Source organism: Metopolophium dirhodum, chromosome 5 (assembly GCF_019925205.1).
Source record: "Metopolophium dirhodum isolate CAU chromosome 5, ASM1992520v1, whole genome shotgun sequence".
Lineage (NCBI taxonomy): Eukaryota > Metazoa > Arthropoda > Insecta > Hemiptera > Aphididae > Metopolophium > Metopolophium dirhodum.
In genome coordinates, this window is record NC_083564.1 from 14,026,389 (window position 1) to 14,036,728 (window position 10,340).

A 10,340-nucleotide genomic window follows, 5' to 3' on the forward strand; every position below is an offset into this window, starting at 1 on the left:
ATTTAAAAATCTCAATTAATTAATTTTTAGAATTCATGACATTTTCAATTTAAAATGTCCATCAGTTGTTCTTACAAGAATTTAAAAATGTCGAAAAGTCATGTGTACCATTTTATTTTATATACAATTGAAGTTCAAATTGTCCGTCTCATTCACTCAAAATCGTTTTTCGTACCTATACTATAGGTTATTTTAATTATTGTATAAATAGTATATGCAGCAGTAGTAGGCTCTCCAGGTTCTTTATACCTAAGTTATTCTTAAAATAATAGAAGTTTCACGCAAACAGTTCATAGAAAATGAGGAATTGTTATTATCTGTCAAGATATTAAAAAGTTGCTATCCGTGCGTTGGTTGTCTCCATCTTAGAAACTTACGACACAGACAATTTTCGTTCACTAGTTTGAATAGTGTGCTGTTATATTTTATATTAGAGTGAAATGTCCTATCATCAAATTTTTAGGTGAGAACATTATCTATGCTTAATCGTCGGCGATTTTTCCGATATTTTAATTTTAAAGCAAGATAATGGTATGTGAAAAATCACAAATTAAAACTGCTCATATCTCGCTTGAAAATTAAAATATCGAAGAAAATACTTAAGCACAGATAATTTTTTTACCTAAAAGTTTGATAATAGGTCAGTTCACTCTAATATCAAAACTAATAGCACACTATTGAAACTAGTGAATCACGTACGTGTATTAGACTGAGATAACAAATGCATATGGGTAGAGTCCTCTTAACAACTTTTACTACCTAAGTAAAGAACATATCTATATTTTATATATAATTAAATGTATCTTGACTATGACTTATCAATGCAGTCTAAACTATCATAGCTAGAGAATTTAAATTTCCATGGTATTTTCGTACCACCATGTACGGGTGCATTAGTATTTCCCGAAGTTGGAATTTTAAAGAGGTACTTACAAAAGCATTTTGAGATTCACGATGAAAATCGACCATTTTTTTTTTTTGTTACAGTTTATAACAGTAATAGTAGAAATCAGTAGTAATTAGTATTTTTTTGTATATAAATGGTTGCCATTTACTGCCCGTTAACTCGGTCAGATGAGGTAAAAGCATGCATAAAATCGTCGCGTTTATGGCCTTATCTTAAAACAAATATGAGAGATTATTTATAAAACGATTTTTCTATATTTTCGCCTATAAACCTACGAGTATTAGACGAATTTAAAAAAAATGTCTTCGATTATTCTTAGAGATATCAGGATAGTTTAGACTTTAGAGGGTAGTTTGAACCACGTCCAAAAATATACCAAGAGCTATAATTGAGTATAATATCTGAACTGAGGTAGGTACACTAATTACGGGGTTAAACCATGGCTTAAATATACAAGGTTATTGCACATATCCTTTATTGTTATCAAACAAAAATAAAATGGCAGCGTATTGCGTAAGGGTACAGTCCATATCTATCCATATCTCAGTATATAATATCACAGTATAGCCAGTATAGGTCGTCCCCCTACGCTGCTATTTTAATTCCTTAACGTGATAAAATGATGTAGTGGGGGTCCTATTGCAATAATCTTGTATATTTAAGCCATGGGTTAAACCAATAAAATGCCATATTCTATATTTGTTCATTTTTTCTCAGGCGAAGTCGGGTTATACAGTTAGTATTTTATATACCTAGTATACCTGCTCACATTTTGGACAATATTTAAAAAGGAAAATATTATAATATTTTTATTTGTTTTTAAGAGTTTTCAAAATATTCTTAGGCGGATAAGTCCTTTAATTGTCTACCTTTACTTAACTATATTTGATAATAATTTATTTCTACACAACTGAATCAATTTACATCATATTATCTAATTATAAACAAAATACTCGTATATATGTAGAACTCAAGTATAATAAATAATTATTCAATATTTAAACGTAGTACCTAATGCGATATGAATATTATAGATAATATTTATAATATTATATGATTGAAATGTATATTCTGCGTACCTACAAAGGCAGTCTGATGTAATTCATTGAGTCTGATTGAGGCCAACTTTATATACGTTGGTTTTTGTTGTATCATATAATTATTAGTTATTACTAATTTATAAGTTTATAACTGTAATATGTTCCTGACTATTATTTATGATATTTTTAAATTATCAACGAGATTTCAAACCGTTGAAACAGCTGGTTGAGAGAGTAGAGTGTGTTAAAATGTACGACATTGTATGAAAAGCAAGTTATGAGCCTTAAACAAAAGATATTATATGTTTTATTTCTAGTTAAATAATTTGTTTGGAAGTTTATTTGTTCCATTTACACTAAAATAAGTGTATAAAACAAGACACACCTTTTGTTTTACTTTACCTAACCGAAGTTTAAATGTAATTCGTTCATAAGAACTGAGAAGTATAGCAACAAATTATGTTTTGTTTTTAACAATATTTGTATACAAGACGAGATTGAACAAATTGTTGTACACTCTAGAGGTGCAGGAGAGCATTAAATCATTAATAATATAATAATGAGATTAATAAGTAAACACACATACGAAAGTTCGTTAATATTCTTAGAAAATAGATATTAGATAAGGATGAAAATAAAAACATGAACATTTTTTGCTAACATATTTTTATTATTATTTTAAGGTTATGGCCTTAGACTTCCTGCAGATATGTGTAAAATTTTAGCGGTCGACCTCGTTTTTGCGGCTTTTATTTTGTTAACACAATTCAAATTATTTTTCCGTCCGCTTTATTTCGTTTGGTACAAAATGATAAACTACGAAAATAGATTGCTTGGCACTACGGACGGAACCTTGGCAATGGGGAGCAGCCAAAAGTTTCATAAAACATTGTGTTTGATATCCGATTAGTATTATAAGCTGGTCGATAATTGTGTAAAATAAACTAATTTGTGTTACTGACATAAATTATCTACCTATTTTAAAAATCGTATTATAATTTTTAATGTATTACAATATCAATGTATAAAATTATGTTTATGCCTAAGCTTGAAACCAGAGTTCAGAATTTTAGAACGATAAGGGTTTAAACATTTTTAATTCTTTATAAAAACTATTATAATATTTTTTTTTATTGATTTCAAAACGTGTTATTTTTATTGATTTTTTGTATAATTTTTCATAAATGTTGATAAACTACCTATAGGTATATGATTTAAAATATAATATATGATTATATATATATTAATAAACTAGAAATATGTATTTAACTTATTATTATGAATTTGATACTTATGCAAAATCAGTGCCAAAGAACGCAAAATAAATTTAAATCAATATTGTTAATACTATAGTATAGTATAGTATAGGTACAGTATACACTATGCACAAATATATCAACATCAATATAGTACTGAATATAATATGTTTTGTCATAATACCTGAGTAATTATTAATTTTTTTATTGATTTATTTAATTTCAAGACATAACCAAAAATTTTCCAATAGTTTTAAAATGTAACAAAGAATCTTAGTTACTATCAATATGTATATTAGTATAAACTATAAAGAATAGACTCGACGAAAATCCAACATTAACTAAACCTAAATGCACGACGTGTTTCTATAACAATTAACAACATTAACACATATAATAAGAAAACGATAAATGAACAATGTATTTAGTGTACTCACATAAAACCTTTTCGTCAAAATACTCTGTCAAAAACCTGCAGTATTAACCAATACAGTTATACATATTAACTAATTATTAAAATTTAAAATATCAAAAATTCAAATGTCTAGTAATTATTATACAGTTTTTGCATGTTGATACTTTGATAGTGCATATTTATTTTGTACTTTTTTAAGCGCATAATACATTAATACATGCATATTTAATACTTTTTAAGAGCATAACGTTCTGAGCCCCAATTATTATTAAAAATATTAGTAGTACTAGACAGTAGTAATATTGAATATTGTAATTATTTTTATTGATGCGGTTAAAGAAACACAAAAATATCACATACAAACAATCAAGTATTAAAATATTTAACTTTTTTATCCATTATTTGATGTCCAGAAATGAATTATAAAAATTAAATCATAGATAGTTTTCCTGAAGGAAGTAAAGGGATTTGCATTAAATTATTGTACAAATTAATGAAAAAAAAAAAAATGTCTTAAAAAGTAAAATAGTAAAGTGATACATACCTAAATAGGTAAATTAAACATTTTGAAAAAGCTTTTTTTTATAAATTTTAATGATGACTGTTCACTCAATTTTAAATTTATAACCAAGTGTTATAAGTCAAATCAACTTCAAAAAAATCAGTCAATCCAAATTGTGTGCTAAAAAGAGGTTTTACAATTTGAAAAAAATACATGCTATATTACGCTTGCGTGCACCGAAAGTATTAAAATTTGAAAATTTCATCTCTGTGAAATATTTAGTGTTACATGAAATCATGATCACACTCTATAGTTTTTGTCTATAGGTATATCTAAGAAGAATATATACAAAGATTGCAAAGTACTTCACAATTATTATTTTACAAAGTAGCGGTAGTATACAGGAACACATAAATACATGATAAACCATATACCTACTATAGGACATAGGTAACTTTGTTTAGTGTATAGTTTATAAATATTAAATAATAATATTCAAATAGAGATAACAAAGAAACACAATTATTATCTGTGTATAGTCGGTATAAATGGATTTTCAATGCCTGTTTAATATTGTGTAGGACGTATAATATTCTATTATATTGTATGTTTACCGTATATACGAACAAAACTATAAACTAAATATATAATAATACCTATATCTATAAATTATAATTATACAATGTAAAATATGTGAAATGCCTAAGACGTAAGTTATTGTGATAGCTTGAATAAAGTTCTAAATATATAATTATAGCGTATAGGATAACAGTAAAATCTTATTAAGTTTACTTATATCTACATTATTATATAAAATAGTGATGTATTGGGGAGTAAGGCCATGGGGGGGGTACAATACGGCGTACAATCACTTTTCTAGTTTTTTGTTGAGTATACACCCTAGATTTACGATGATACGCAAGACGTGTATATATGCCGTATGGCGTAATAGCAAATATTATGTTATTTGCGATATTCAATTATCAGATGGTTCCTAGTAGATATCAGGTGATTATTCAAAAATATTTTGAAAACCAAACCAAACCTTTTCATCGCAAATGTAATATACTAATATGATAGCCGATAGTTATTATAGCTTATTTACCAATTAACAATATTTGTCATGATAAAACCTAAATCATTTTCTAATTATTGATTTTTAAACTTATAAAAATATCTATCACATATTCATATTGTTATGATTAAGCCCGCACGCACACTAGCTATTATAGCGCTAGTGGTAGCGTCAATAAGTGCATATAGGTACATTAGGCCACAAACTCGAACGAATTCAAATTTGGTACATTCATACGCGTTTGGAGTGGTTAGTGCCGTGTAGGTATAAGATCAAATAAAATGCTACACACTGTCAACGACATAGGTCAAGGGTGACGAAGGAGGGCCAGGGGGAGGGGTGTGCATGGTCCCTCTCTCGTTTTTTTAGTTAATATAATTTTTTTATCATGTTTTGTATAAAAAAAATGTTTGTGCCCTATTATGTTCTTGACTTTTGACTTTGAACCCCCTCCCCTCCCCGGTTTCTGCGGGCGCCCTTGCAGCATTCGGCCTGTCAAAACAATTCGCTTTTGTTCGCGTCTCGAGCGAATGCTAAGCAACGCTGGAAAATGAATAGTCTAAACACTCTAAACCGTACACGAATTCGGTAGAGATTGAACGGTGTAGACTATTCATTGTCCAACGTTCGCTAGCCTTCGCTCGGGACGCAAACGCGAGCGAATTGTTGTGACGGACCAAATGGTATATTATGTGTGTTCGATACATTTCGATGTATCAAAATCCCGTTCGTTCACGTTCACGTTTTAGGCCTGAACACACCTAATATGTTAAAATTCAGCAGAACACAATTTACCGCTACCTACGGAGGCGGTGGTACCGCCAAGACAATAGAATTTTATTACCACCGCTGCAGTGTGTGAGGAGTAACTTATACTATTATACATTATAATGATATTGTGTTTATGTGTGAATATTTCAAATCACATGTTTGATATTATAGATAATTCAGATTGGTCTTGTTAAAGGTTTATGTGTTATACAATGTTCAGGTTTTTCATGAATTTATTTTTTGGAAAAGTACTACGTACTAGAAATATCCAAAAACTACCTTCTTAAAGTACAAAATATACTTGTACCTACCTATAGTTCAAATAACAATGGCTTAATGGAAATAATTATTTCGAGTGAAGGAAAAAAACTTTTTTTTTACTTTATTCAAGGTTTATACCATTTCCACCTATGTACCTACTTAGGTACGCAAAAAAGCGTGTACCCACAATTTTATTTGCCGATCATTGACTACCTACATATTATGATAAGTAAAGTTATCATTGATAGCACTACAAATTATAGGTAAGTATTTAAAGTAAAATCAAGGGAATGAATAATCTAATAATAATAATAATTCATCAAATATGAATTACCTAATATAATATATTATAATATTATATATATATTATATTATATAATTATTAAGTTATCATATTGTATATTTGTATTGGACTAATTAACTAAGAATTATCCACAAAAATACTTTATTAAGTAATCAATAGAAAAATTCTTTCTTTAAATAAAATTTGTTTAAATGTTCCATGATAGTAATTTTGATATATTATTTAAAGTTATATACTTTAGTATGGACAAAACAAATATATTCCAAACACATAAACAGTACAAACTGTTTGATATCAATGCCTTCTTTAATAAATGATTTTTAAATAATTAAAAGGTTCAACATTAAAAAGGCTCAGCTAATAAAATATTATTATAAATAAGTACCTATATAATAATAGCATTGTAGGAAGTATAATATTATACAAGTCTCACTAATATTATGTTTGATTGATCATCATTTATTTTGTTTTCTTATACTTTTATTGTAATTTGTTATTATTTTTTAACTGATTGCAACTGTATATCGATAAGGACAACAACATTTATCTTTATTCTGATGATCAATATAGGTTAAAAAATATAACGTCGAATAATACATTTTAACAAGTAAATATACGTTATAAAATATTCATTTGGAAATAGATAAACGATACTTTAATACTTTAATAGTGTAATAGTTTAATAGGACATAAATCATACAAATATTACGTTGTATAGGTACATTAATAATTATATTATTATTATAATAATACTGTAGTATAAGTGATTAATACAAAACATTAATAATAATATTGTTATTGGCTTATTGCCTGAAAGAGTTAAAAAATGAAATATCACGAATAAATGACGATAGGGTTATTAACTGAGAACAAATTTAATAATATAGAATTAATAATATTATAGTAATATTGTCGCAGCCCGTTGATAATTACAATAATCTGGTTACGTACCTATGTCTAGTCTACAATACACTATAATAGTATAATATGTACAAGTAAATAACAAATAATACATAATTATGTATGCTACAATAAGTACATAATATTTATAGATTATACAGGTTACGCCTAAGTGTTTTCGAGTGAGTGTGTCGCACCTGAATGGTTTTTTGTATTATTATTAAAAACGGACAATATGCTCAACTATAATTCTCAAGTGCGAATCGCATACGCGGGCGACACGGCTGACGGCTATACTCGTCACTGTTGTAAAAGATTCGTTAACTCGCGTGTTTGTAAGAGGACAGTGCACGGGGTTCTTATATTATTATACATTATTCAGTGCGTGGGTATTTATTTTTTAGCATGTGGTATACGGTATGGTTACCTATTTTTCAGGAAAAACACGAGAATTATACAGAGGGGATATTTAAATTATAGAGGTACTACATTAAATTTTTTTCGGGCAACCTTGCCTGTAGACAGATATTTTAAATTGTCTTACTCGAACTGTTAATTCAAAAAATTAGTCTGCAAACTGTTGGTGTATCATGAAATGTTTACTACTATCAATCATCATTATAGGTACCTATACAATATTTATTGTTGCCCCGCTGATATAATAATTTTTTTTTTATTCCAGTAATTTGAAAACGCCAGTCAAAAACATTAGGTACATTACATTACGGTCTCCTGGGAAAACCGAACAATTCTAATCACGTGTGCCCCCTCGAACAAGCACAGCAATGGGTCATCGTGTTTAGCGACATACAACACACAATTTAAAAAAAAAAAACGGCGGCCGTTATATTGTTGAGATGCAAACGTATTGGATGAGACAAAATCATATAATTTTCATAATTTATTAGTTATAAATTAAGTGACAAAGAATCGTAAGTAAGTATAGGTCGTACAAGTCGTACTCACTGGGTTCGGAAGGCGTCAGTTTCATTTTGTCGAGGTCGGTGGCTTCGCGGTCATTGTAGACGATCACAGCTGAGGCGCCGGCTCGTCGCGCGTTGTCCACTTTGGTCTGGAAACTGCACTTGCCCCTGCGCACCAGCGCTATCCAGGGCCCGGCGTCCGGCGGTTCCTGGACGCCGTGGACGGGGGGCGCGCACCCGTTGCGGTCGCCGTCCGTGCCGATCACGTGCAACAGCATCCCGGACGCGGCCCCCACGTGATACTCGCCGAACTTTCCTATCTCCGATTTTTCCGTCTGAACCGCGACGCCCGTGGCCACGTCGTAGCTGGTCACGTTCAGGTACGCAGTCGTGTACGAGTCGGCTGTCTCGTCGACGGTGGACGCGGCGGCCGGCCAAGGGTCCGACGACGCGGCCACGCCGAGTAACGTCCACGCTGCCAGCATCGCGTGCATGGCAAGGCGGATGGTGGTGTCCGCCGTCGTGGACGACGATTTGAATAATTCGATCGCCTACAATATAATACGAAAATACGTTGATAACTGATGGACGGGGTCGAACTTACACGCAGTTGTTTTATTTTTTAAAAGCGGGAAAACAAAAATCGATATTTTTCAACCGACCGTATTAATTTTATTTGCTCGAAAACGGGGTAACACTCTAATGGGGATGGGGTGGTAAAGCGAAAATCTGACCGACCACCGGGTACTGTACTACATCGCCGTGTACGCGACGGTAATACTATCGTCGTCGTGAAACCGATCGATCGAACTGGCCTGCTCAGGCTCTGTGTGCGTATTCACCGCGAACCGATGACTTTCCGTTACTGAAAGACGACCGTTGGGCATTCCGCGGCTGCCCGGGACGAATGTCGGCGGGTGATAACGATTTTTCGCGTCTAATTGAAAGATAACTACGCAATCGCTACTGTGAAAATTTCGCGCGGCTGCTGCGACTACACTATAGCTGCTGTTGTACGACTACACGACTAAATCGAGATCGTGACGTCTTCACCTGGTATGCGGGCGAAACGGTGGACCACGGCGCGTGTCTCGCACACTACTGACGTTCTGTTATCGGGCCCCACTGCACTGACGCGGGCGGCGTGACGTTAATACGGGGACCCCGTTATTGTGGCGGCGGTAGTGGTCCTATATTGTAAGTTGTAGTAGCTGTAGCGCTTAGAATAACAATAACAAACCAATGCCGCCAGCCAGAGCAGCGTTAAAATACCGCACGCTCACCCGTCGCGTTCGCTGCGACCGTGTGGTGAACTGGTGAGCAATAAAACACACGCCGCCACATATTTTAAATTGCAACCTCTGGTAGTCTGGTCTCTTGACCGCCAAACATCACTTTGATTATTATATCTTATTATTTATTCTTATTATGCCATTGTAACGACTTGACGTTGGTGTAATTCTGATTTCTGACATCGAAGAATCAAAACCGGTGCAAAGTTATTGTACCAGGTACCTACCAATGTACCGATGTATGTACCTATAATACACTAATATCGATCTATCCGCATACTTATGATCTTTATGACATCACTGATTGCCAACCACCGAGTATGATTTTAAATGAATTACGAAAATATTATTATGTAGGCAACCTAACCTAACCTATTACAAGTTCAAATGACATATAGATGATATGATATTTTGGTTAATATTTAATTAGTTATTTTAAACTTCGTATAACCATATATACCTTATATGAAATTGTATTATCTTAGCCATTTATTATAGCCATTACTCATTAACAAATTGATATAATAATACCTATCTAAACTTCTAACTGAACTATCTAAACTTCCAGTAAATGTCGAACAACGGCATGGCATTCAAAATATCTATTCCAAATGAAATTTCAATTACATAAATCAGATTTTGCAAAGATCTAATATAATATAATTACTAATTAGAATATAAAGGTATAGATTTA

General features: G+C 31.6%; 1 protein-coding gene across 4 annotated transcripts in view; it reads right to left on the minus strand.

Moving 5' to 3' along the window:
• Positions 1–9,514, minus strand: part of LOC132944248 (E3 ubiquitin-protein ligase goliath) — a 56,541-nt gene extending 47,027 nt beyond the window's left edge. For 2 of the 4 annotated variants that reach the window (XR_009664435.1, XM_061013492.1), the window contains exon 1: positions 8,398–9,514. Coding sequence is in view for 3 of the 4 variants with exons in the window: in XM_061013492.1 (XP_060869475.1) it covers positions 8,398–8,848 (451 nt within the window). In the remaining variant the exon portion in view is untranslated. The remainder of the gene's footprint in view (positions 1–8,397) is intronic. The other 2 variants (XM_061013491.1, XM_061013493.1) reach the window with 2 other exon arrangements.
• Between the last annotated feature and the right edge of the window lie 826 nt (positions 9,515–10,340).